General features: G+C 41.1%; 7 protein-coding genes across 7 annotated transcripts; 4 read left to right on the top strand and 3 right to left on the bottom strand.

Annotated features, from left to right (window-relative positions):
• Positions 1–805: 805 nt before the first annotated feature.
• On the top strand, positions 806–2578 carry CNA1_1 (3',5'-cyclic-nucleotide phosphodiesterase (PDEase) (3':5'-CNP); the record flags this gene model as incomplete). The annotated part of the gene is made up of 3 exons (XM_064819565.1): positions 806–1115; positions 1168–1991; positions 2042–2578. The coding sequence occupies 3 exons, from the start codon at positions 806–808 to the stop codon at positions 2576–2578; spliced, it is 1671 nt and encodes a 556-aa protein (XP_064683485.1).
• Positions 2579–7499: 4921 nt separating this feature from the next.
• On the top strand, positions 7500–9553 carry ATC70_000145 (uncharacterized protein; the record flags this gene model as incomplete). Its single annotated transcript, XM_064819566.1, has 9 exons — positions 7500–7620; positions 7672–7878; positions 7936–8060; positions 8120–8231; positions 8285–8430; positions 8482–8621; positions 8674–8972; positions 9026–9310; positions 9375–9553. The coding sequence occupies 9 exons, from the start codon at positions 7500–7502 to the stop codon at positions 9551–9553; spliced, it is 1614 nt and encodes a 537-aa protein (XP_064683486.1).
• A 599-nt stretch (positions 9554–10152) lies between these two features.
• On the bottom strand, positions 10153–11870 carry CNA1_2 (3',5'-cyclic-nucleotide phosphodiesterase (PDEase) (3':5'-CNP); the record flags this gene model as incomplete). The annotated part of the gene is made up of 3 exons (XM_064819567.1): positions 10153–11298; positions 11357–11450; positions 11509–11870. 3 exons carry the CDS (start codon positions 11868–11870, stop codon positions 10153–10155), a joined length of 1602 nt encoding a protein of 533 aa, XP_064683487.1.
• A 2138-nt stretch (positions 11871–14008) lies between these two features.
• On the top strand, positions 14009–14704 carry MDM31_1 (Mitochondrial distribution and morphology protein 31, mitochondrial precursor; the record flags this gene model as incomplete). Its single annotated transcript, XM_064819568.1, has 3 exons — positions 14009–14029; positions 14275–14461; positions 14526–14704. The coding sequence occupies 3 exons, from the start codon at positions 14009–14011 to the stop codon at positions 14702–14704; spliced, it is 387 nt and encodes a 128-aa protein (XP_064683488.1).
• A 126-nt stretch (positions 14705–14830) lies between these two features.
• On the top strand, positions 14831–16769 carry ATC70_000148 (uncharacterized protein; the record flags this gene model as incomplete). Its single annotated transcript, XM_064819569.1, has 3 exons — positions 14831–15161; positions 15216–15792; positions 15845–16769. 3 exons carry the CDS (start codon positions 14831–14833, stop codon positions 16767–16769), a joined length of 1833 nt encoding a protein of 610 aa, XP_064683489.1.
• A 451-nt stretch (positions 16770–17220) lies between these two features.
• On the bottom strand, positions 17221–19193 carry UFD4 (Ubiquitin fusion degradation protein 4; the record flags this gene model as incomplete). The annotated part of the gene is made up of 6 exons (XM_064819570.1): positions 17221–17620; positions 17686–17826; positions 17889–18367; positions 18429–18572; positions 18632–18664; positions 18729–19193. 6 exons carry the CDS (start codon positions 19191–19193, stop codon positions 17221–17223), a joined length of 1662 nt encoding a protein of 553 aa, XP_064683490.1.
• A 1895-nt stretch (positions 19194–21088) lies between these two features.
• Positions 21089–26622, bottom strand: ATC70_000150 (uncharacterized protein; the record flags this gene model as incomplete). Its single annotated transcript, XM_064819571.1, has 6 exons — positions 21089–21649; positions 21714–21824; positions 21876–21962; positions 22019–26156; positions 26228–26389; positions 26441–26622. 6 exons carry the CDS (start codon positions 26620–26622, stop codon positions 21089–21091), a joined length of 5241 nt encoding a protein of 1746 aa, XP_064683491.1.
• Between the last annotated feature and the right edge of the window lie 389 nt (positions 26623–27011).

Raw genomic sequence — 27011 nt, forward strand, 5'->3', positions numbered from 1 at the left:
CTAAGCTCCAATTTCTAGAACCTAAAGCACCATACTTTGAAGGCTTATATCTCAGCATGTACTAAATAAATTCTCTTGTTTCAAAGCATGCATAGCTATTTGGAAGCGTCAGCTACTAGTTCAAGCTTTATACGGCCACATTAAACGCGTTTTTGGCTTTGACAAGAGTGAAAAAATGCGTAAATACAAATCTCATATTAAATCTCTGGAATAAGTCTAACCTGCTTTCTTTAAAATTTTTAATACAATTATACAAGCTTTAGGTGCTTATCTGGTTAACTTCAGCGCAATTGGCCTTGTTTTAACGAGCTTTAATGTGAGACGTTCCCAGCTCCCGGGATTTTAAACTCGTATATCTCGTCATCCAATAGGCCAATCGCTAGGTTTTAAGTACTATTCTGTCTTTAAATTACGCCAGCTTTCTGTCGGTGTAATTTGTTTTCGAAATTTCTGACTTTTTTTTTGTCGCCCCTAACCCTAGATGGTGTATTATCGTATCCCTAATCCTGATTTATTCCCTTTTTTTTATTTTTTATTTTTTTTTATATCCCTTTTTCTTACCTTTATTCTAACCTATATTGTTATCTTATATATATACAAAGAGCTATTATAATACACCTGAAGAAGCTAGATATCATTGTAGCGAATAGATTCAAATCTAAGTGTCTCTAGACTCTCAACTTTGTTGCTTCTTTACCGGTTTTTGGATATATTCTTATTACTATTCATATCTAACCCTTCCCTTTTAAAAAAAAAAACCATGCCAAAGACTGCCTGTCATTCAGTGGGTGTAATACAGACTACTATGCCTGCTGTTTCATTTACATCTATATTCTTAGGAACTCATGCGTCTGCCTCATCCGCCATCGCTACTCCCATTGTGCCTTCTGCACTCCCTTCGTCATTTATGCCTGTTGCACCATCTGTGTCCGCTGAATCACTTTGGCCTAATGCACCCTCTGTAACGACATCTGCTGTGCCTTTAGAAGCGTCTGTTGCTCATAAAAGCAATCTTACTGATGCCAATGTTCCAACTGAAGATACAAATGACGATGCCAACAGTGCTCCATTTGCATCCACTGATGAAGTAGAGTTTACTGAGCTGGATACCTCAGGTGAGGTCATTATATATTTACTAGATGGTCTTTTTCTCACCTATTATTCCAGTTTACAATTCAGAGTACCAGTCCCTTGGCATGGTTATTCACTTGCAATCTGGTAGTGTGATATGCGTTCGTTGTCGCTGTGCAGTTCAACTAGGAAACGTCGTTGGCCATTTTGGTCGCAATCATTCATTGAACAGGTGGATTGCTCAATACAACGTACATCAACAGCAGCGGTATGGAGAGCAATTGGATGTCGAGTTATCCCAGATACATCCCGAACCGCTAACTGTCCATAACTTGGAAGAAAAACTGCGTGATCAAGGAGCTGTCTTGTATAACGAGCACGGCCTGTACGTTGCTCCTCTCAAAAATCCATTGCCTGCCATCTCTCTCTTGGATGTATTGCCTGGCTTCATGTGCGGTTTCTGCCCTGTAGAAGATGTAACTGCAGTCGCTGCATTCACCGGTGGTGTATCCACTGTGGCCAAGCACATGCAACAAAACCACCGTGGGCTGAATCATAATCAGTACACCACTTGTCATGTACAGCATTTATACAAAGACCAAGGCCACAAGGTGTACATTCGTGTGGAGCAGCAGTATTCGGGCCCAACAATTCCATCAACCATCACGAGTGAAGGTGATGCACTATTCGAAACCTTTTTATGCGAGAATCCTGATGTCACCATTGGCGATTCCCGGGTCTTTTCTCGCTTCTATGAGTATGTCAACTGGTTTGACTTGGTAGTGGATGTCGCTGGTGCTGACACCAACGAAAATAGGCTCCTGCTGCACGACTGGGTCAACGCAAGAACCCCCAGACTTAATGATGAGGTGGCCCGGTTTGATCTGGACCTAAAGAGCCTGCTCCAACTGTGGGTCTCCGTGCACTTAACGTCAAATCTGTGAACAAATATTTCGATCTTTGGTTTAAGTATGTCAAGATGATGATGATGGCTGCTGCTCCCTCCTTTGGCTCTGACGAGGGCACTGACCTTCACATCAAGTACCGTGAATTCGGTCGAGCCATTTTCAATGATATTAACGGTGACACATCCAGACAATTTGTCATCGATATCGAAAATATCATTGCTGAAATGCGTTCTGCTGGAGACAGCTTTCGTGCTAGTGAGAGAGCCTTTCCTGTCTTGCACAGCTACTTTATGTCGCTTGTCAGTGAGCAGACACCTCCATTTAACCAGAGAGTCAAGTGCTCAATCCTGGTTTTCACTGCATTCTCACAGATTGAGGCATCAGGATGCTGGAAGAACGTAGCATACGTAAAGAGTGTGCCTGCGAGATTAAAGTATCTGTTTAGAAGCATCATCCTTTACGAACTCTTGTTGAAAAACGATGGGCTGGTATTTGATGACGTGGATAACAATGTCCAAGTTGGTACCGCCATCAATGATGATGGTCTTAATACCGATCTCACTGAAGAAGAGTTGGAGGAGTTCAACAATAATGCGTGATCAATAAATTGCCAGTGAGTTTCTCTGGATCTTTTACTCTCGACGCATTCATATCAAAACACCACCTTGCTATTAGTATTCCTTTCGCAATTGCTCTCTGTCGTGTAGCTGCTTCCATGCGCTCCGTTTATTTCCATCTGATTCAGACTGTACTGGAGCTTTCTGGAGCAAGTGTAAATTCCCCATTCTCAATTGTTGCTTCTGTAAGTCTTTTGGACAGCATACTACTGAATACCTTCACAATATTTTCTACATTGTCCTTGTTAATTCCTTCATCATTGATCAGCTAAACATGCCCCCATTGCAAACAGATGAGTTAGTATCAGTATTTTCGTACGTCAATCACACTTTACATTCCTTACACGGGTGATAAAGTTTTTCGAAAAGACACTGTGGAATACATCCACTATGATCTGCATTCCGACAGTTCATCCAGTTACCAGATTTAGATATAAACTGTATGTACACTGGATTAGATGTACGATATCGATTTATACTATAAGAAGATATGGACTTCAGATACGCGAGTACTATAAGATTCATACTATATAAGATATAGGCTTTAGATGGCACCACGGACATGGATGGCGCTATAGACTTATACTTGTATTCCGACATTGACTACGGATGTTTACCATATCTGAATAAGCACCAAGATTAATGCACTATGTGCTTGTTGTTTCAGATGTGCACTTTATGATCCACGCTATAAGACACATGCTTATATCCGTGATACTAGCTACCGATACTTTATGTACTACAGACTTGTACTATATATGAGACGTGCTATAGACATGCATACGATATGCTATAGACATGCATACGATATGCTATAGACATGCCATATATCCAGATACATGCTAAAGATGTATGCTTAGCGATATACACTCAGATATGTACTATTAATATAGACTAAGAAGACTGTACCTATCGGATACATGCTACTAGATCGATATTAATTATCCTTATAGAAAGGATAGATCAGGGTACTTCGGATGAGAGTCTAATTATTCATCCAGACAGAGCTAAATCATGATTAGCTTGCTGGAGTTGTCTTTTAGCATGATTAGACATTGGTTGATCTGAGTTGGCTTATTTGTTAATCTAATTAATAGAACTTTTATCCATTGTTATAGTATATAAGAAGGATCATCTACCTGGCCAGTAGAGAGACTTCAGTTTACTTTACACCTGTCAGTTTGATAATAAAACATAACTTTATCAAGTTGACATTACTGTTTTTTTTATTCTTTTTTTTTCCGTGAATTTTAGTCTATCAAGCCTCAAATTCCACAATGTTATTAGGAAAAAAAAGGGAGGCGGGGACACGTCAATTTAAGGTGAGATGTTAATCACAAAGTATAAATAGACTGTAATTTATAGCTTATAAAAAAATGTTGGACATCATAAAGACAAGAAAAGACATCATTAAAAAAGATAAAAAAAAGAATTAAAAATTTATTGAAGAAAAGAGTTATCTTATTTATACTAAGTTCTGAATGCCAAAGTAGCAATTTGTCTTGTACAGCGCTTATCACTTCGGGTGAGCCCCAGCATCTAGATAACTGAGATGCACTTCAATTATCATTGCTTGTCCATGTTGTTGCACAACACATATATATCTACCCATCAAGAATACCTTAATCTCTATAGAAACTTGTAGCCTTTCAAGCACAACATTTAGGGCTTTGTTTAAGTTGGGAAACTAGTCTAGTTCACTTCAACCTGAAAAGTTCCGTTTTTTTTCTTTACCTTCGACAGTCAAAAAATCACATTATTTCGATTTTTTTCTATGGTAAAAAGCAAAAATATTTCACTTTTGGTAGATGTATCGATGCATGGCATCATGCGCTATAATAAACAGCAATGAAATACATTGATTACCTTCCCAATCCCATTGTTTCTAGTTAAAACCACTCTAATTATCATGCAAAATTGCAGTCTCTAATATTAAAATTCCGTTTATTTCAAATCCCGACTAAATCGGTCTGCTAGATACCATGCTTTTAAAACGGATGTATGGCCTGATTTGATAGTAAACATGGCTCTTTATGATTTCATATTGTATTTAAGATGTCAAATTATCTTACCGTGAAAGTTCCAAGTTAAAAATTGTATTTTTTGTGGGAGTTACAGACCGTCGAATTTGAACAATTTTTCGTGCATTTTTGGCTCGTAAAGCCTGAAATGTTACATGACTCAAGTTAATAATACCGTAGCTTCATCCTGCCGTTGATGCGTATTGAAATTAATTTTTTTATCCATCCTAGCAACAGTGCATGGATCCAATATTTGACAAAATGTAATATTATTACTCAATTGTTAAGCGCAAAGAATCAAAGGATTGTTATTTGTAGCTTATAAAAAATGTTCAATATTATAATAACATGTAAAGACTTATTTGAATAAGATCAGAAACAAAAACTAAATACGATCACTATCAACAGACCAGTTGCAATTGTCTCGTTCCAACAACAAGTCAAAACCACACACACTAGCGTCTTTTTTTGAGACCAAAAATGAATCACATATACATATAAAGAGAATCATGATGATGGACCTTTTAGAACTAGTACACTGTGGAAAAAATGCCTTGATTATTGACGTCAAGCTATGTATCCCTGCTGAGGCGATTGGGTGTGAAATTACCTTTTACATGATAAAGTTCGAATCAAAAGGGGCATATATCATGTTCGAAGATTGCCAGTTCGAACTGCCATCAACATTTTTTGAAACGACTGTTTGTCGGCAACATATCAAACGTGGCCAGCAATAGTATTACTCGCCAATTGAAAAACAAAAAGGAATAGCAAGTCAGCGGCTTTGGAGACATTTAGCATCCACTTCAGCAAAATCTGCCTTCTTTATATCACAGCAAGTGTTATGTCAAATAGAATGTAGAATAAATCTACCAATGAACTAAACTTCTTATTGAGAATTCATCCAAAGGATACATTTTTATACTTTTTATTGTACTAGGATCCACTGCATGATGATAAACTATACCCAAGTAATAAACCATGATTTAGTATGGTTTATTCAGAAAACCTAAGGATAACTCAAGAGCTATAGCGTGAGACTTTGCGAGGATATCTGATATAACTGCAAGTGTTATTTTTGGTTCTCTTGTATATCAGACATCTTATTTTTGGATACTTGGGTAGGTGGAATCCTCCGGTATCTCTTCACAAAATAATTTGCCACCCCTAGTATTAGCTCTCAAAAAAAAAACTTTGATGTAAAGAAGTCTATATATACAAATTATGTTAATTCCTTTTGTTGTTTTCCTAGTTGAAACTGTCAAACATATCCTGAAATGGCTACATGTATAGATTATTTGACCAGAATAGGGTCTGCTACAGAGCCGACACTATCTATGTAAAAAGTAACGAAAAGTTATAGCGCTGGTAGAGCCCAAGTGTCTACTCATTAAACTGTTACTCTTCTAAAGGAATACGGCTCCTTAAAAAGACTGGAGAACATACTTGGACAGCAACTTAGACTCACTTCAGTCATTTAAGTAGATCATGACTATTTGCAATAATTGCCACAGATACTCATGTTCTCTCCTACTTTGTTTCTTGATAACCAAGTAGCATATGATACTATTCCTTGTGAGTGAGAGTGCTTCATGAGGGCGACATATGATCAAGATTTTATATGACAACCACTTGACGACGAAAACGCAATCAAAATACTCGATACCTGAAAGGTTCAAAGCATACATCCAGGCTTTCACAATCGCAATAAACATGAGCACATCAATGTACATTGTAACACACAATTTATACTCTTTAGAAAGATAAGGATAGAGCCATAAGAGCGACCAAAAGCATGTCATTAAATTTGATTGAATGAGAGAATGCAAATTGGGTTTGTTCGCAACTTATTTGTGGAAATGTAAGTTGTACATTCTTACCGATAGTGTCTTCGTTAGCTGGCGGCTTCTATTTCTTTAAGCCAAAGAACTTGCAATTCCAGCATCGACATCGATTCAAGTGAGGACGTATTTAATCAGTGTTTGTTTGGCTATACGTCATTAGCACGACAAGACCATTCAATGCATCAAACAGCACATCAATTTGAGGCGAATTCTTAAATTGACAGCTGTTGCTGCACAGCATGACCAGACAGATAAACTGTGCTGGCTTGTACGTAGGCAATGCTTATGTACACAAATTAGATGGACGGATACAACTCTTTGGAACCATCCAACGAAAAATTATGTTACTAGAAGGATCTGATTGTTTCACTCACCACGACATGAGTGAAGTGAGCATTGATCATGATAAAAAGGTTTACAGCTTGCTGGTGATGCTTAAGTGGATTTCTATGATCCAATATCAAGTGTTTGGGCAATAGATATCGTAAAATATAAAAAAGCATTACGAAATATAATATAATTGTGTTTTGTGCAGGCGCATGAAAGCATGAATGTAGATCGAAAAAAAAGAAGGGATATCATTTACTATGACAAATGGAGTTGACATGTACAACAACATGTTGGTGTATGAGACCTACATGTTATGAAGAAATTTTTGGAAATTTACATATCTTAATGCGGGAATAGCACTGAGGTTGATTGGATAATTACAGAGGAAGATCCTCTCAATCAAGTTTTTTGTGTAGGCATATTCTGAAGTGAGCATGAATCTGATACTTCAAGTAACTTAACCCATAATAAAGATTTAAACAAACGCATAGCATCATTAACAATAAACGTAAACATACTTTGTATGTTTGGTATTGCTCTTTACAGTATTCAACATCAAGTTGATTGGACAAGCGCCTGTTTCTAGTGAGTTGCACAATGAGATGTGTGCTACTCCATCTTTCCTCACACAGTCCAAAACAGGTATAAATGTGGCTGTAGCGTTCATTAGCGTATTAGCCCCTTTTTTTCCTCTTTTTTTCGTTCGTCATGCTTTTGTCTAAATCATCGGATACACACTCGAGTAATAAATCCATACCCAAGATTGACTTTAGTCTCTACACCACGGACGATGGCACTGTTGTCAGCACAAAGGAGAGAGTGATCAAAGGTACTTGAAAGCGTTTATCTTTTATGAGCGTCATTAACACACTGTACGCAGAGGTGCCGGCTCCAGCAGTCTATCTGCCCACAGAGGAACAGTTTTGGAGCGAAGAGAGAGCAGGCCTTCCAAATATACACTTTTTAAAAGATCATTTTTATCGCGAAGGCAGAGTAACCGAGAGTCAAGCATTGTTCATCTTGGAAAAGGGAAAAGAGCTGCTAAAGTCTGAAAGAAATTTACTAGAGATTCCTGCGCCCATTACAGGTAATACAAGAGTTCACTGGGTTCGTTGGGATATGACTGACCTTATTACGTGGGTAGTATGTGGTGATATTCATGGGCAGTACTATGATTTGATGAAGCTGTTTGAAGTGGGAGGAGACCCTTCAAATACGACATATTTGTTTTTGGGAGATTATGTGGATAGAGGCTACTTTTCTATTGAGGTAGGCTGGTATTGTTTGTTGTGATGGTGATAATAACTCTGATGATCTCGGTTGGATAGTGTGTTTTGTATCTCTGGAGTTTGAAAATGTGGTATCCAAACACCTTCTTTTTGCTGCGAGGAAACCATGAGTGCAGACATTTGACCAGCCATTTTACTTTCAAGATTGAGTGTGAGTACAGAATCTCGTCATGGTAGCGTATGCTGAACTGACAACGGATCTAGGCAGACATAAGTATTCTGAAAAGGTCTATGAAGCATGCATGGACACATTTAATGCACTGCCTTTGGGTGCTCTGATGAACAATCAATTTCTGTGTATTCATGGCGGCTTGTCCCCACAGCTAGTGACATTGGCAGATTTTGAAAAGGTAGGTGGTGTATTAGAATGTTGTTTGTGCTGTCATTGACGAGCGCACTAGATTGATCGGTTTAGAGAACCCCCCACACATGGCATCATGTGCGATTTGCTATGGGCTGATCCAATTGAAGAATTTGGCGAGGAAACGACAACCGAGCTATTCGTAGATAACCGAGTTAGAGGCTGCTCTTACTTTTATACGTAAGTCCACCTTGGCATGTGCTGGATCTGTGGTACTGATGCTGTGTGCTAGATATCCCGCTGTCTGTGCATTCCTAGCAAGAAACAACCTACTGTCCATCATCCGAGCACACGAAGCTCAAGATGCTGGGTATCGCATGTACAGACGAAACAACACAACCGCATTCCCTGCTGTGATGACTATATTCTCAGCACCCAACTACTTGGATATGTACAACAACAAGGCTGCCATCCTCAAATACGAAGACAATGTGATGAATATCAGACAGTTCAATGCAACACCTCATCCCTACTGGCTTCCTAACTTTATGAATGTGGTTGACTGGAGTTTACCGTTTGTTGGCGAGAAAGGTACATGATAGAAACATTGCACCCAAAAAGCTGTGCCAACTAATGTATCCTAGTAACCAACATGCTGCTTGCTATTCTCAGTATTTGTACAAAGGAGGAACTGCTCGCAGAGGACAATGCAGCACATAATGGAAAAGAACATGATCAGCAAGAACTGGATGAAGTAGAACAGCGCAAGATTGTGATCCGCAACAAGATCTTGGCCATTGGCAAGATTTCAAGAGTCTATTCTGTGTTACGCGAGAACTCTGAGCGCATTACTGAACTGAAATCACTCTCACCCAGCGGGAAATTGCCTCTAGGCACATTGGCATTAGGTGCAGAGGGAATCAAATCAGGTATGTGAAAAGAGAGTGCGGGTATCAGACAGAGCACAGAACGCTGATCATAATGATGTTGTAGCTATTACGTCATTTGAGGAAGCCAAGCGAGCCGATCTCGAGAATGAAAGATTGCCTCCTTCTGGAGAAGAGGTGGATCAGCTATATCAAAAGGAAACCAACGAGAAAATACGCCATGCTGTTGAGGAAGAAGACGGTCAGTTGAACCATATAGCAAATGTCATTGTCAGCGATATTTAAGCAGTGGGTGGCATGACTCTTTTCAAGACGAGTTTTACAAATAAAGGCTAGTATTTGGGTCAACACTGTGTAGACGGAAGACTAGATGTTGTATCTTTGTTTTTCCTTTTGGTATGATAAAAGTGTATCATATGATAATGACTTTTATCAAAATAGACCCACAGATTAGAGCTAATGATAAAACTATTTTAATTTGAGCAATTTGATCAGGCTATCAGATTTAATCATTGCCATCGATAAGTAATTTCACAGCTTTCATATGCACAGCTGCACTTGTTTTGTTGTGGATGGTGGTGAGAGAAAGTGTGAAGCAGCTGCCAATGAATAACGCGCAAGAAACGTTGTGTGGGATTCGGGTTCCACAGCAAACAGATACAAAATGAGTAGAAAGAATAAAATGCACAATAAAAGACAATAGATGGGGTTAATATGCCGATCAAAACAGAGATAGGGCGATATGAGTGTCGAATGTTGGCTTATGATAGAATACAAGAAGACTATCTGAGAATGCCATCTTTATTAACATTAAATATATACAGGATATAATGGGTTGTGTATTTGCCATATTGCTTTCAAAGCTTTACTTGATGATTTGCATTTTAAAAAAAGAAATCAGTTGAATGTTTATAGGTAAGCTGTTCTACCATTCTTTCGACTCGTGGTGTACCATAAGATGCCATCTTTTTCTCGTTCACCTCCCTCATCAGTTCCTTTTCCTTGTTGGCGACCAGAATGTTTATTAGCTTTTGAACCTTGTCCATTTCTCGCAAATATGCATTGATCTCGAATATGGTTGATGGTAATTTGACATGACATACTTCAAGCATGATGTATACCCCTTTTGATTCCAACTTCATCAAATAGAAAGTGACGTCGAATCCAATGACTTGAGCGAGAATTGGCGTCTTCACACCAGCATCCAAAGCGTCTTTTCCATAATGCACAAGTTTGAGCAGGTCCACCATCAAGATTCTCTTTCTGCTCTTGTATGAATCATTTTTGATTTCGAAAAAAGCGCCATTGTGTGTGGTTTTGACTTGTTCGTAAAACGATGCGATTGCATCTGGTCTTTTGATCGCATCCGTACGCGGCTTTCTTTCATCTGGCGATGTCTCGGGATAGGTCAAGGTAATGCCAAACTTTTTGCAGTTCATAAAGTATTTTATTGATGGATTAAAGCATTTCACGCGCAAATTTTCTTCGTTGACATTTGGCTGGGGATATTTGGGTAAGAATTCTAGGAGCTCAAGCACCATTTTCAAGAGTTGTTTGTCAAGATATGTGTTGGCCAATGATTTACATCCCTCTATCTCCGTATAGATCATATCTTCATTTCTAGCTGACAAACCTTTCAATGTGTTTTCCACCTTTTGTATGAATGCAGTGCTGAAGTTGTAGAGAGGGTCTTGTTGTGCACCAAAGTAGCTTGCCTTCAGAGAATCGTGGATGTTTTCAAGTTTTTCCAAGGTGAAAAAGTTGATCATAGTCTCTGAGTAACATCCATGTTTCAGTAAAACACAATGTGATAAAGCGATGACTTCTGCGAAATTTGGTTCCAAGAAGACTTGACCTTGTTTGTCCAGATGGTGGAGGCAGGCCAACTTGTATTCAGCAAAGTCAATATCTTCGCCTTCAAAATGATATGTGGATCTAGCCTTTAAGGATGATAAGAGATCGTGAGTAATGTCAATGTCCATTACTTGGGGCAAGTCAGCAACTATCGGAGAGCTAGCATCATTGTCATTCTAAATAATAAAATTGTTAGCAAACAAAGGGCATTTGGTTTTTTGATTTTATATTTACTGCCATGTGGAAGCCTGATCCTGTATCGCTGTCTTCGTTGCTTTCGTCAAAGATCTCGTCGAATGTCTTTCTTCTTCTTTCAGATGTGAAGCTTCTAGACAAATACTAATCAACCAAATGTGTGGTTCCAAATTTTCTGATAAAACACTTACTCTCGATTGATCAATTTTCGTTTTCTTTTGATGATATTTGTATTCTTGTTGTTTATTGTGTTGACAGATCCTATGTCGATGTTGGTTTGCGTTTGTATTGTTTGCCTTATGGGATCCTCTCTTTGCTTCTCAAAGTTGCTGATCAGCGATTTCCAATTGGTAATGAAAAATGAAGTTTGCGCAGCATCGAAATTCTTTTTCAAGATGTTGTTCAGTGCAGAAAACGCCTTATCATTGGAGCATCCGTTTTTTGCTTTGATGATACCAACCACTACTTTGAAGTCCCAGAGCGAGGAAGGAGTGTTATTGAGGTATTGTATAGCAGATTTACAGTCCATGAGTTCGTGATAGAGAAACAGCATTTGATGTCTAAAAAGTGGAGCTATAAACGCGTCACATTTCAAGGTGCATCTGGAAAATTTCCAAGCAACCAGCATTCCCACTTTCAATTATTGACATCAAGTATTCATCCCAGGTGAGTTCTATCTGCCATCAGAAAACGTTGTGATCTGATAAAAATACAATTGTCTTGATAAGGTTCATCCGCATGAAAGCTACAAGCAAACCCTGAAGGGACATACTCGAACAATAAACATCGCGTCGTAGACAATTAGAGCTTCTTTCCAGCTTCATTTCATCTTTGCAAAAGGCTTTTGTTGTGGATACGAAGGTTCCTTTAGTTCCGGTTCTTTTGATAGAACTGAGGGCTTCTGGGTCTGTCCGGAGAGGCAGCTTCCAACAATGTTGACAATGAGCACTTGGTGTTTATCCGTTGTTGAATGAGTGTCATCTGAAATCTGTAAAGATAGGAAGAACGCACGAAAGTACTGGCCATTATCCTAGCCTGAAGGTTCCTTTAGTTCCGGTTCTTTTGATAGAACTGAGGGCTTCTGGGTCTGTCCGGAGAGGCAGCTTCTTACTGATGTAGAATAATGGCTTTACGCCATCCATCGCTAATGGGCTACCTGAAGTTTACATTCTGTAAACAGGAAGGAATGGAACAATGGGTGATTAGAGCAGGAGAGGTACTGTAGCTGCCCAAAAGCGACATGTTTATGTTCGAGATGTCGTTCTAGGGGTTCGTTGAAGCTAAGTATCTGTTGACATATCATATGGATTGAGTTTTTCACCAAGGTAATTTGCTTAGGTAGTCTGATACAAGATCGCAACCAATCTGGATTCAATCATTCTGGACATCGTTACATGAATCAACTCTTGGGATGACATTGCGAACGTGACACATCGCGTCGTAGGCGATTAGAGCTTCTTTCCAGCTTTATTTCATCTTTGCAAAAGGCTTTTGTTGTGGATACGAAGGTTCCTTTAGTTCCGGTTCTTTTGATAGAACTGAGGGCTTCTGGGTCTGTCCGGAGAGGCAGCTTCCAACAATGTTGACAATGAGCACTTGGTGTTTATCCGTTGTTGAATGAGTGTCATCTGAAATCTGTAGAGATAGGAAGAACGCACGAAAGTACTGGCCATTATCCTAGCCTGAAGGTTCCTTTAGTTCCGGTTCTTTTGATAGAACTGAGGGCTTCTGGGTCTGTCCGGAGAGGCAGCTTCTTACTGATGTAGAATAATGGCTTTACGCCATCCATCGCTAATGGGCTACCTGAAGTTTACATTCTGTAAACAGGAAGGAATGGAACAATGGGTGATTAGAGCAGGAGAGGTACTGTAGCTGCCCAAAAGCGACATGTTTATGTTCGAGATGTCGTTCTAGGGGTTCGTTGAAGCTAAGTATCTGTTGACATAGCATATGGATTGAACTACATTTTGCTACATCGCTTCCATTCTACAATAGGTGCATAGAAGGCCGCTTTTCTCATCGCTTACCATGTAATGAGGCTGGGTGGGAGCAATTATGCTGGATTTATATCTCCTCGATGTTTGGGTTTTGAAGTTTTCATTCTTTCGCGTTGGCAACGAGTTTATATTTGCGAAATACTTTAATTTATGTTCAAGTAAGTATACACATCCACTGAAATCATGTTTCTCATACATTTCCTAATACATATACAGTGTATAAAGTTTTGCTATATCAAGTAGATTTTAAACAATCCATTATTAGTAAAAGGAAAGTTATATCAGAGCCAGGAGGAGAAGGAGAGGAGGTATCTCCCTCGGCATCATTTTTGCTTACACTGATGTCAATTAATGAGACGATATGAAAGAAAATTCCATTTTCTGATAGTAGGATTGTCATACCATTCGCTGCTGATGATGCCCTGAAGATAGCGACATAAAGCTGGCTATGTGTAAATACAGGACTTGTGTAAGATCTACAGCAACTTTTTTGAGATATTGTCATTGCAAAAGACATCTTTATGAGGCAGAGCTCCCCAAAAAAAAAAGAAGTATTCGGGCTAATCAATTGTCCTTTGAGCTCCATTGCTCCCATTTAATCAGCATCGCAATCATCATTGTCATAACAGAAAGGCATTTAGGTCAGTCAGTAATAGCACTGCCGCCAAGATCTATTCAAACTCATATCATTCGAATGAATGGCACATTGATTTTGGTAAATGTAATTTGATGTAAAGTTTGATGCGTAATGTTGTTGGTAAGCTCATTAATAACAAAAATTAAAAGCCGAATTTGCTGCTTGAATACTATGGTTTGCATATTCGCTTCGTTATGGTGAAACCATCATTAAGACCAGTGCTATTGAATATTGGATTAGATGCTTAGCTGTCATGGTTTTGCGCCTTTGCTTCGCTACGCTAAAACCCTCAATATGGCCAACACTACCAAATGTTGAATTAGATTAAGGATGAAGTAGAACAGCGCAGGATTGTGATCCGCAACAAGATCTTGGCCATTGGCAAGATTTCAAGAGTCTATTCTGTGTTACGCGAGAACTCTGAGCGCATTACTGAACTGAAATCACTCTCACCCAGCGGGAAATTGCCTCTAGGCACATTGGCATTAGGTGCAGAGGGAATCAAATCAGGTATGTGAAAAGAGAGTGCGGGTATCAGACAGAGCACAGAACGCTGATCATAATGATGTTGTAGCTATTACGTCATTTGAGGAAGCCAAGCGAGCCGATCTCGAGAATGAAAGATTGCCTCCTTCTGGAGAAGAGGTGGATCAGCTATATCAAAAGGAAACCAACGAGAAAATACGCCATGCTGTTGAGGAAGAAGACGGTCAGTTGAACCATATAGCAAATGTCATTGTCAGCGATATTTAAGCAGTGGGTGGCATGACTCTTTTCAAGACGAGTTTTACAAATAAAGGCATCCTCGAGTCGAAGTATATATATTTTTTTTTCTTCTTCTTCCCATCTTCCACTTGTACATACTATATACCACATATCATGCTTGCTCGTTCCATCAAGCAAAGCATGAAAAAGAGTCCATCGCATTACAACAGAGCACTCTTACGACATTCCATTCGCCCAATTCATTTGCCACAATTACCAAAACCACCAAACAAGTATGAACTGCTCATTCAAGCCCGTGGATTTATTCAACGACTCAAGATCAGAGTCAAGTACCCGTTGATGAAGCAAATGCGGCCCTTTACATTGAACGACATTACTGCATTATTCTCTTGGGTGTTTCTAGGACACACAGTATGGCTTGTTGTCGGCACAACCAGCTTTCTTAGCTTTGGATTGTGGGCTGCTAATTCACTACAATTTCAAGGTAGCGTATTTCATATGTCACTCCTGGAGATTGCATAACCAACTTTCGAGATAGAATGGGTGACACATAAAATGGGCCATTACCTAACACTATCATCCGAGGCAGTCGTGGTATTTGAATCGGCAACGCCCAATTGGAAAGATGGCAAGATCAGATTAAGCAACGTTCATGTGGTTTGCATGCCTCGATCTGAGCAGCGCAAATTCCAGCAGGGATTACAAGAGAAGGAACCCGCTATTGTGCAAGGCGATTTGTTGCATGGTATCGAGTTGGATCAGGATGAATTGACACCCAAGGCTCAAAAGAGATTAAAGCGCATGCCATGGTTTGATCTGGCTATAGACTCTGTCGAGGTAGAACTGAGCTTGATGCGACTGATGGAAGGAAAGGGCATTGTCAAGAGCGCAAATGTGGTAGGGGTCCGTGGTATTATTGACAATCGACGGGCTGGTTGGAACAAAAGTGCTGCCTGGGATGCCGAAACAGTGAGGAAGAGCCATATTCCTGGGGATTTTGAAATGGATCGACTTGTGCTGGAAGACATGTCCGTGGTGGTGTACATGCCGAAGGGATTTAGACCCTTTCCATTCTCTATTATTCAAGCACAGTTTAGTAGACTGAGAAGACAATGGTAAATAGACATGGGAGTGTGCCTTGTATGTGTATAGTGACACTCTATGTAGGCTATTTTACGATACACTGTGCGCAGACAAAATCATTGGCTCATTTGATACCAGTTTATTCAGTGTACATACGCCTCAGCTTGAAAAGAGTGTTTTGGAATACTCTGATCTAGAAGCAAAAGGCAGTAATCCCAATTTGGCCAGCTATTATCCATTCAAAAAATCCAACCCTCAAGGCGTGTTTGTGGGAGGGGAGAATCAGCAGTTTGGTGTGCTAATAGATGACAGTATGAAAGAGCAGGGCTATGAAAGAAAATCAAGGCTGAGGATTGAAGGCGTGAGCATGGATCATGTACATCGACTTGGTCCTGGACCACCACAATGGATCACCTCAGGCACTATGGATTTTTGTGCAGACATTTATATACCAGATGAAAAGAGAAAGGGGAAACCACCGAGCGTAGCTCAGGCTATCTTTCAAGTTTTCAAGCAAAGTTTGCCCCAATCCATCATCCTTGGCACAGGCACTGGTCAAGTAATCTCACTGGGAGACACCACACCACCTGTTGCAGAGCAAGATCAAAAGAAAAAGTTTGTCATGGATATTGATGTTCGCTTCAAAAATATCAAGGGCGTAGTCCCTCTCAAGATACCCGAGTTTAGCTATCTCAACAGTGCCATGGTGCGTCCACTTATTGCTTATATCAACCATAACAGAACCATTCTTCCCATCAAAGGGCGTATTATTATGGATCTCGAGACATTCAATGGAGCTTGGACTATTCATGACTCGACGCTTGGCAATCGACTCAACGAATGCATCACTACAGGGTTTGTCAATCTTGTATCAGATCAGCAGGAGCGGAACAAGCGACTTAAGCAGATCGGTTTTTGGAGCTTCCGTGAAATGATTCGCAATGTTGTTACTCTACACGATACTCTGCATGGATCAGCTCGTGGTTTTTGGACGTATTTGGGTCAATAGAGCTCATAATTACTGTATAATAAATGGAATTATAGACATCAACATTGATGTATCAGATTTTAAATCTAAAGTGGAATGGGTGGCTGTTCAGGATACTGAAGACATCAATATTTGTATGGGGGGGTCAACTACTGGCAGCGGACAATTGCACATTACAGATAGAAAATATACATTTATTAACATCTTGGGAATAAATCAAGTCTTTTATTATTTGATATTGTATACAATGTTAATGTGGATGTAGGGCCTGGGCGAATGTTTATTAAATATTGCTTGACTTACAGTGAGATGAGACATACAATGTGTGGTACTTTGAAGTGATATAAACTATGTGATGTGCTTTCAAATGGGATATACAGTGTGCAGTGCTATGGGATGAGATATACAATGAGCAATTTATAGTTGGTATAAAAGAAGAGTGTGTGTGTGTTGGGGGGGGGGTTGGAGAGATTTACATCAAGTAATCTTTAACCAATATTTCATTAGAGTCCAAGGTAGTGTAACCCAAGGACTCATTCTCCAGTTGTTCGATTGATTTCAGCGACAAATTCACGACATCCTCAAGACAGGCTAGAAACTCGAAAGCTTTGATCCATGCTTTCCTTTCTTTAGTGTTGGTAGGGATAACACATGAACGAACCTCAACGTATTTCCATTTATGTTCATTGTGTATGGTTGTGAGGCAGAGGGTGAGGCAGTTGCTAATTATTGTCACACAGGGGATTTTGATGGCCATAAGAGTTTGTAGTGAGCCCATTGTATACTTGCTAATCAGGTATTTATAAAAGTCGCTGGTGCTTTTCAACTGCTTGTAGGTATCATCGATGATATGCGCAGTGCTGTGTTCTGATCTTTTAAAGGAGCACGTTAGCCTTATTGACTCATACAAGAAATCAAAAGAAAATGTTTAGCTTACCCAGACGACTCTAGAATGATTGCAATGGTCTCTGCTTTATTGGACAGGATGCCATCATGGAGCTTTCTTGTTATGCCTGTTACTCTAAAGTCTTTCAAAGGGAGCCACACCCGTTTTGTTTCCAGGAGCTGTTTCTCACACCTTTGACCATAATCAATTGATGCCCTCGTCGTCTTCCCTAGATATTACCAAAAAATACTTACCAAGAACCACTAATGTCTCCAATCAAAACGCCAAAGTTTCTAAAAATCGGTACAACGCATTCACAGAAGAATGTTCGCTCTTGATTAAGATCAAGAGGTGACGCTCTTCGGCACGTTTGGTAATAATCGGTGAGGATGTGGCGCATCATGTCAATGAATTTGCCTTGACCAGGTAATGCCCAAAGCTTGCTGGTGTCAAGGAAATTGTCAGGGTCCAAAGCGGTGGTCAAGAAAGAAATGGCCCCTGTGTGAGTCTTTAAACAACTGTTTGCGTGCTGCTGGTCTTGGTATTGCTCATACAGAGATTCAGTGTCGTGAGAGCAACTGCCTTGTGTACCCGAGGAGAGACGTATTTCGAACAAATCGCTCAGGGATCTATGATCAGTTTGAGATAAGACAGGTTTTTTGGGCGATACGAGGTTTCTTGAGGGTGTATGATAGTCGAAGCGTTTTCCATTTGATACGAATGAGTATTGGCTCTATAGTGTGCGTATGTTTTGTGAGACATGTTTGATCCAACGTATGCGATACTAAACTTACTTTCTTCACACTGGGACTGATATTGGCTGGCTCATCGAGATCAAGCAGAGGCTCTTCGTACTGGTTGCTTCCATCTAAGGCATCATTTTGACCAGAATCTCCAGAGAGCTCGGATACATCAGGAGTATCTGTACGAATTGAGAGCTACGAAGCATTAATTTAGAATTGTTGTTAATATTGTCTCAAAAATGTCTTTTCTTTACCAGCACTCGTTGTCTTGTTGAGGAAGAGGTAGCCTAAAGTATATATATATATTTTTTTTAGTACACTTCCCATACTAAGCACATCGCAAGCATTTACCTGGTTGTTGTCTTCTTCTAATAATCTCTTTGCGCCTCGCTGCGAGAGAGCAGCGCCCGTGATATCTCCTTCAATTTCTGCTAGCAGGGCATGTTGGCGTTGAGTGGCAATTCTTTCCTTGAAATGATAGTATTTCTTCAAGGCATCGACAATACAAGGTGCTTGCAAATATAGACGAACTTGTCTTGCAAAGGATTTGACACATGGTCTTACCGAGGTATGATCAAGGCAAGCAAATCCATCCAACAGCTGCTTGTGCAATTCCGAATGAGAGCTTGACCAAACATTTGCATCTTGAAAGTAGGCATCCACAAGTTTCTCCACGGAGGGCCATTCTCTAGCATTGAGTGTCAAGAGATTTAGACCACAACTATCGCGTATCGCAACCGGAAGGATGTAATCTCCTGGCACACCATTCAACGTAGGCTTTCTCACAGCTCTTTTTTCTTTGGGCCTGTTTGACATGTTCCAAGCGATTTTAAAGCGAATGTGGTGTCAAATGTATAAGTGGGCATTGACTTGAACGTCACGTTGTTGGTCTGTGGGCACCATTATATATATATATATATATTTTTTTTTTTTTTCTTTGTTTGATAATAGAGTTATTGCGCAACAGATGTATGGAAATACTAGCTTTTAATACCCTTTACCTGGAGTGGCGAAGCTGAATGGAAGTACATATATCTGCTACATCTCCTTTGACGTTTAAATATGGAGCAAAGCTCTATTTTAACGCGTTGGCAACAAGTTGATTTTTGTGCAATACTTTTTAGCCTTCTAATAGTTTGTACCCAGGTAAGTTTACACATTCACTGAAATCAAGCTACTCACACATCTTTATATATATATATATATATAATATACATGTACATTCTTGCATGAATGCTCGACGATTCCTTACTGATGCAGCCTTCAGTGTCAGCCTTGTGGAGATACCTCTAGCAATCTTGCTATTGCCAGCTTGATTGATCTTTTGGATGGAAGCAAGCAGTTGGTGTACTTGTGCTAGTCATGTCTGTCTTTCGACAGCCATGTTATGGAGATGGTAATCCGTGCAAGTACCGCATCAAAATTGTTTAGGCACTGTGCAGCAGGCGTGTGGAGATATCAGTTTCATTGTCACTTACCATGTAATGAGATTGGATGGAAGCAATTATGCCGGATATATTTCTCCTTGACGCTGGATTAGTAGCTTTGCTTCATTCCAGAGCGTGGGCAACGAGGTGATTTCTGCGCAGTACTATTCATTGCTATTATTCATTGTACTTTCAGGTAAAGCTGACGCGTTTTTTTTTTTTTTTTTTTTTTTTTGCAAATCTGTTTATTGCAAGCTACTCACACATCTTTTTATATATATAATATACATGTACATTCTTGCATGAGTGCTCGACGATTCCTTACTGATGCAGCCTTCAGTGTCAGCCTTGTGGAGATACCTCTAGCAATCTTGCTATTGCCAGCTTGATTGATCTTTTGGATGGAAGCAAGCAGTTGGTGTACTTGCACTAGTCATGTCTGCCTTTCGACAGCCATGTTATGGAGATGGTAATCCGTGCAAGTACCGCATCAAAGCATGAAAATTGGCATTTGCCCCTCAAAATAACTCTTTTGAACAAAGGTAATGCTTGGTTTCGTGTACTTTATGTTGATTAACAGTAAAGCTCTGATTCAATGGTAGGACTTGGCAGGGAATGCTGGAAGCTTTCAACAGAATTGGACATTTGGGCATTTGGGCATGATTGTCAGTCTTAAATCAATCTTCTTGGAGGGTCCTGGCAGCGGATAGCTTGGATCTATTTCCTTTGGTTTTACCTCCACTCTCACTCGTGCAAATCTCTATTACTTTTTAAACTAACTATTATCTGAGCTTCCCTATGATAAGTGTGTTGGGATAGCGTCGATGGATGTACTATGAGATGAAAACCTGTAAATCAATAAAATTATCTAACTTGGTCAGAGTCAGCTATCAATGCATTATTTATGGCAAAAAGTTTTATATCAATAATAATTTGAGCAAGCATCGATTCATCTACCATGAGATGGGTAATGATTCTTTTTTTACTCTTGCATATAGCATATAGCCAGATCAACTGTCCTGATGTTATCATAATCAAGTGCGTGTTCTTACTTTTGTTGAGGTTATTATGGGTTAATTGAGCATATAAAGAAGCCTTGCTACTGGTATACTCAGGAAATCATGTCAAATTTTATTGTAATGGTATGGATATGGATCATATAAGAGCTGCGAAATGAGAATATATAAATGTGTGTGTGTGTGTGTGTACAAACATGGCATTGTTGTGAGCGTGAGCGTGCAATAAGAAGGAATGAGAGTGAATAGAGGGGGGGAATATACATAATCAAGAAAGCAAAAAGCTACTTTGGCCTTCCTTCATGGATGTCAATAATCGTTCAAGCATAATCTCTTTGGTCGAGTAGGCTGGCATCTTAAAGTAGTTGGCACAGGTCATGACAGAGGGCAAATAGTCATCAGGTGTCAAGGGCGCTTCAGGGATCTTGCAGACCACAGTGAATACAGGGCGAAGTGCTTTCCAACCACCAATAGGCAATCTGGGTGATCCTGTTGTAAACTGGAGGAATTGGCGCTTTTCTTCATCTGACAAATTGGTGAGGATTTCCAGCAAGAATCGCACAGGCTCACTCTCCATGGTGAAGCCATGATCTGCTCTAATGGCGTTGACCAATGTCGTGTAGCTCCAATCTTCAGATGCTTTGCCAAACAGCGAGACCAATTCAGCGTGTGTCAATAGCTTTAAATCATCAATAGCAAACAGTCCGTTGAAGCCTTCTCTGAATGCGTTGATCTGTTGAGAGATACCAGAGCCGGCAATGGCGTCCTGAACCAGGTCAATATATTCTTCCACATTGTTGATGGTAACTGCAATATCTGCTCCGCCCGCCTAAAGACACATGGTAAGTGTTAGATGATCATCTTGGCCCAGTGGTATACTCCAACTAACTCACCTTTAATTCATAGTTGCTGTCTCCGGGCAGTGTAAAATCAAGACAGAGATCTTCTAGTTTGGCTCCATCCACTTGAATTTTCTTTGCTGCAGCTGATTGCTGTGCCAATGTCTATACAGATGTGAGTCTCGAGTCGTCCAGTTGCAATCGTGAATACACTACCTTGCTGCTGTCTTGATAGATGACACGCTTTTGCTCTAAATAGGATGTCAACATGCGGATAGACTTGGCTAATTGGGGGTCAATTTCCTACAACATTCATCAGTATACACTTGCCATACGTCATCTCGCTTTACCCAACTTACCATCAAAAGCGCTGGACTGGGTTCCACATGATCCAAAGCTACTTTAAAGAAAGCAGGGTTGAATGGGATGTCTAGAATTCTAAAATCCAACAAGCCCTTGGCAATGAATTGACCCAACGTCTTGAACAGATGATTGACCTTTTTGGCAGATCGCGAGCCTGGCTTGGTGCATGTCTTGGGGAACAGACCAAAGGGCGCTTCAACATGGCCCTTTTCAGCCTTGTTGGATCCACGCCACATGTTAAGCGAGTGCTTGCTAAATTCCTTGGACGTGGCTGCGTAGAACTCTAGAGTAGGACCCATACCCGTGCCTTCTTCTCCCATGTATTCAATTTCCAGTACGGTAGGCGAGCTTCCAAACAAGTCCAAGATCTTGACAGCGGACTCTAGCATCTGTGTGCGTATAATTCTTACCTTTTGTCTCTCCATACGGCCCAACACGGGCTGCTGATCTGCAGTGTCATTGCGAGGTCCATTTTGCGTGTTGTTGCGCATTTGCAGACTTTGCCAGCGAGCAATCAGACGTGCATAGCCAAATGAGGTGCTTTGGATGAACAGATAGCGCGTTTCAAAAGGGAACAAGAAGGGCGTCTCACTCATCAGCCAGTAGATCCAGGTGGGCAAGCAAGAACTTGCGACGATCAAGGGCTCTTCCAATTGACGGTTGACCTTGGCAGTCAGTTTTCGGTTGACAAAATCTTGTGGGGTGATGCCGTTGGTGCGCTTAGAAATGGCAAGCGACAAAGCCTTAAGCAACAAGAGCACTTGGTAGCAGGTAGAGTCCTCCTTTAGTTCCTTGGGTCGACTAATGTCTGCCAATTGACTCACCACAGCCGGCTTTTGATCTTGTTCATTGTGGCGCACCCAAACACGCTCAAAGGAGATGGGATGGGAGGATGCCCAAATGTTGCGTCCAATAGGAGATGCGTTGCCAGTACTAATTTCATGTTGATGGACTGCAGCATACACGGTAGAGTCATTGGAGATGGTGGTACCATTCATGGAGAAACGAATCTTCCACTCGCCATCCTTCTTTTCCTTTCTGTTGACTGGAACAGATGAGCTACCGCTGCTGCTGCTGCTGCTGCTGCTGCTGCTCGTAGTAGCAGTTGCCTTGGATGCAGCTGGCTCGTCTTGCTCGTCCTCCTCGGTATCCTCCTTGTTGACAACCACAGTTTCACTCATGACTGTATCAGCATGCTCCATGGAATCCTCTTGATCAATGTCCATGCCGTCTCTGTCAATGATCAAACGTTCCTCATCGTCCTCCTCGTCGTCGTCGTCGTCCTCATGGTCATCTTCCATATCACACAGGATGGACGTAGCACTGATGCGAGCAAGCAAGTAGTCTTCTAGCACTCGGAAGGTAGCCACTGCATGTGTCGACACCATCAACTGCTTGAAACTACTGGGGATATCGTCACTGGTGCCAGTCAGTCTCAATCGCAGCTGCTTGGCCAACATGCTGGTGGGATTGCGCAGACTGTCGTTGGCAGTGGATTCCAACGGTGTCACAACTTCAAAAGTTTCAAATCGACTCAGGATCTCTTGCAAGCGAATCACTAACTTCTTGAGCGCATTGTTGCCTTCTGTGTCAATATCTGGTTGCTGAACAAAGATGCGCTCAAATGCTTCCACACGGTCTTGCAAAGGAGCCTTGAGTGTGTCATCGTTGCTGGTCAAATAGGTCAATAACGCCTTCATTAAACCCGAGTTGATCAATTCAAAGCTGCTAATGCCCATGATGGAATCACGCAAGTAGCCAGAGAGTCGCATCAATGCTTGCTCTGAGGCTGGATCATCGTCTGTAGGGTGCAAAACGTCATGTGTAAACTGGAGAATCTCCTTCAAGCTGCTGCCTCTGCTATCTTGTTGTTGGTAAAAGTAGTTTTCCACAAAGTGCTGAGCAAGCTGTATAATGTACTTGCGGGTGGATCCACGACCAACGCCCTTTTCATTCTCCAGCGAATGGTGTCGATGACGCTGTTGTTGCTGTAGCAACTGATGATTGCGCATCATGGCTTGCAAACCATGACTATTTAGCATGCGCGATTGTCGCTGTGATGGTGATGCTGGTTTGGTAGAAGAAGAGCTAGTTGCTGCTCTTCCTTGGACATCACTCTCATCGTCCTCATCGTCGTCGTTATCGTCACCGTCATCATCCTCATCGCCTTTGGTTGTTTTGTTGAATTGCTTATCTGCGTCTGTTGTTGTGTCATCACTCTCATCCACAGTGGTATTATCTTGACTGAGCTGCGTGGTTGTTGCTGCGGCTGCTGCTGCTGATGCTGGCTTCTGCTGTTGTGGTGTTGCCGGCGTAGACTCTTCTGTCAAGGGCAGCTTTGAGATGGACTCAATCTCGTGCAATACACCCTCTCTTTCAAACAGGAATGGATACACGTTGGGCAGCTTTTTGATTAGCAACTCTGTTTGATAGAGTGCATCAATCAGCAATACGGGGTGTTCTTGACGCGTCAAAATGCCAGACAAGAAACTGGATAAGGAGACATCCTTTAAAACCTTGTTTAGAGTATCAGCGTTGGAGAACTGCAGCAGCTTGACACAGGCGTGAGTGACCAATTGGCGTACTCGCAAATTGACAGTGGACGCGTAGATGTCCAGCACAAGGGGAAACAAGATCGAGTCCAGCTTAAGCATGACTTGAGGATCCTCATTGAACCAGGTAATGCGAGGATCCTCAGATATAGTAGTAGCTTCCACTGCTACAGCTGCAGTAGAAGAGGATGAAGAGCGAGTGCGACTAGCCACAGATCGAAATCGTCGAGAGCTAAACATATCGTCCTTGGGCAAAGAGGGCAACAAGTCGACAATGATCTTCATGATGGTAGGGAGGGAATCGCGCCATTTGGAGTCCAAGGTAATGTGTTGCTGGATTGTGGGTACTGCTGTTGTACCCATCAAAATGTGACAAAGACCTTCAATCATGTTAAGTCTGAGCAGTTCCAAGCCAAGCTGAGGTGATGCTTTGGCGATCGCCCGAAAGATACGCAGCAAGTCTTGACATGTGGCTGGGTGCACTGCATTCACGTTGCCAGGAATAGGCAATAATCCATACAACACTTGCAATAAATCCACCGAGATGGCACGCTCCAAACACTCCTTGTTGCTACGGTAGCTCTCTGCTATTCTGACCCAACACAGACAGCTCAATTCAATGACAGATCGATCCGAGTAGCTCATGGTACTCATCAAGGTAGGCACCACTTCCATGACTTGAGGAAACGAATCTAAATCGATACCACGCATGCAGTTGGATGCCGTGCGTAATGCTGTGCGTTGTGCATGAATGCTGAAAAAGTCGAAATACATCAGTGCTGCTGCAAGACCGCCTTCATGCACTACGGCACGCGGAAGCTGAGCTGCAATTTTTTCTAGTGCGTACAAAGCTTGTTCTGCCAGATCAATATACTGAATGGATTTCAGCTTTTGACAGAGGACACGAATAGCACCATGAGAGACAATACTAGTGACAGCAGTGGGCATGGCTTCCAGCAAGTTGGATATACAGCGGCATGCAAGCAGCATGACTTCTGGATTGCCACCTGAAAGACCTTCGCTCATGGCCAAAGCAAGCATCATGTCTTGATCCATGTCGTCGCTGACACCACCTACTTGAGACAACACATCACCTGGACCCTTCATGATACGGACCAGTTCTCTGGCAAAACTATCACTCGAAAAATAACCAGCCAAATTGTCCTCGCTGCTGACCGAGAGTATCTCTGCCAATTCTTGAAGCGCAATCAACTGTACAGTGGGATCATCGCTGTTTCTGAGACTTGCCAAGATGGATTTGAATCTGCCAAAATCAGAGGACATCATGCCGCCAAACAAGCCTTGCATGTGAAGACCAAGTGTTCTTCTGACACGAGACATTTCATTCTCCTCGTCATCCTCATCGTCATCCTCATCGTCGTCTTGATTTTCCTGTTCATCTGGATGGTTGTCATCATCCTCTTCTTGAGAAGCAGAAGAAGCGTCCTCATCCTCTTGTTGTTGGTGGTCAAAATGCATTGGATCCATCTGGTCGTCATTATCTTCCTCATCTTCTTGGATTTCATCATCATGATTATCGTTATTGTAGTTATCCAAGACATCATCCTGTTTCATTTTTCTACTAGACAGTGTGATAAGTTGCTGTGTGCGTGTGTGTGTGTGTGTTACATTGGCTACTCATCGACTCCTTACTTTGTTACTGTGGCCTTGGTTTCAACCTTTTGCTTTCCTTTGCTGCTGCTGCTGCTGCTGCTGCTGCTGCTGCTGCTAGTGGTAGAATGATCCATCTTGGGTTTCTTCTTGTCAATGAGATTCTGTGCTTGTTGTCTTGGTTCAAGTTTTCTTTTCTGCGATCTAGTATGGATTGTGAGTGTCCTCCTATCAGCGGATGATTCATGTGTTTACCTTGTAAAAGTAGTACTGATATTCTCTGCTGCTGCTGTTGTCGCTGCTGAAGACTCTTTTCTGTTTCTTAAACTATAACGTGAAGTTGTCGCAGTAGTCGCTGTATTGGGATGTTGAGGAGTTGTATTGGAAGAGGAGCCTTTTCTTGTCGTACGTTTTGAAGCTTTGGACTTTTGCTCCATAAGGTTGCTTTGATTGAGGTAGATTTGCTTATTTATATATATATATATTTTTTTTTTCAAAAAAAAAAAAAAAGAGAAGAGTATATACCAAAAAGTTCAAGTGATGGATTAGAATATACTCTCTAGGTGGTCGATTGATGTGATGTGATGTCCGTGGTTGTTGCTACTGAATTTGTCTTGCAATGAGTGATAGGTATGTATGAGTGAGAGATAAAGAAGGAAGATTGTATAAAGAAAGATAGAGTCAGGCTATTTATCCTTGTAACAAATGCGCAGTTTTATATGTAGAGTTGGAAAGAAAAAGAAAAAAGGTAATCAAGCAAAATGGATACATTTTGGCTTGCTGGAACCCAATGTATGCAGAACGACTCGCTAGCCACGTCACATTG

The sequence above is a fragment of the Mucor velutinosus genome, assembly GCF_035048745.1.
Source record: "Mucor velutinosus strain NIH1002 chromosome Unknown tig00000041, whole genome shotgun sequence".
NCBI classification, from domain to species: Eukaryota; Fungi; Mucoromycota; class Mucoromycetes; order Mucorales; family Mucoraceae; genus Mucor; species Mucor velutinosus.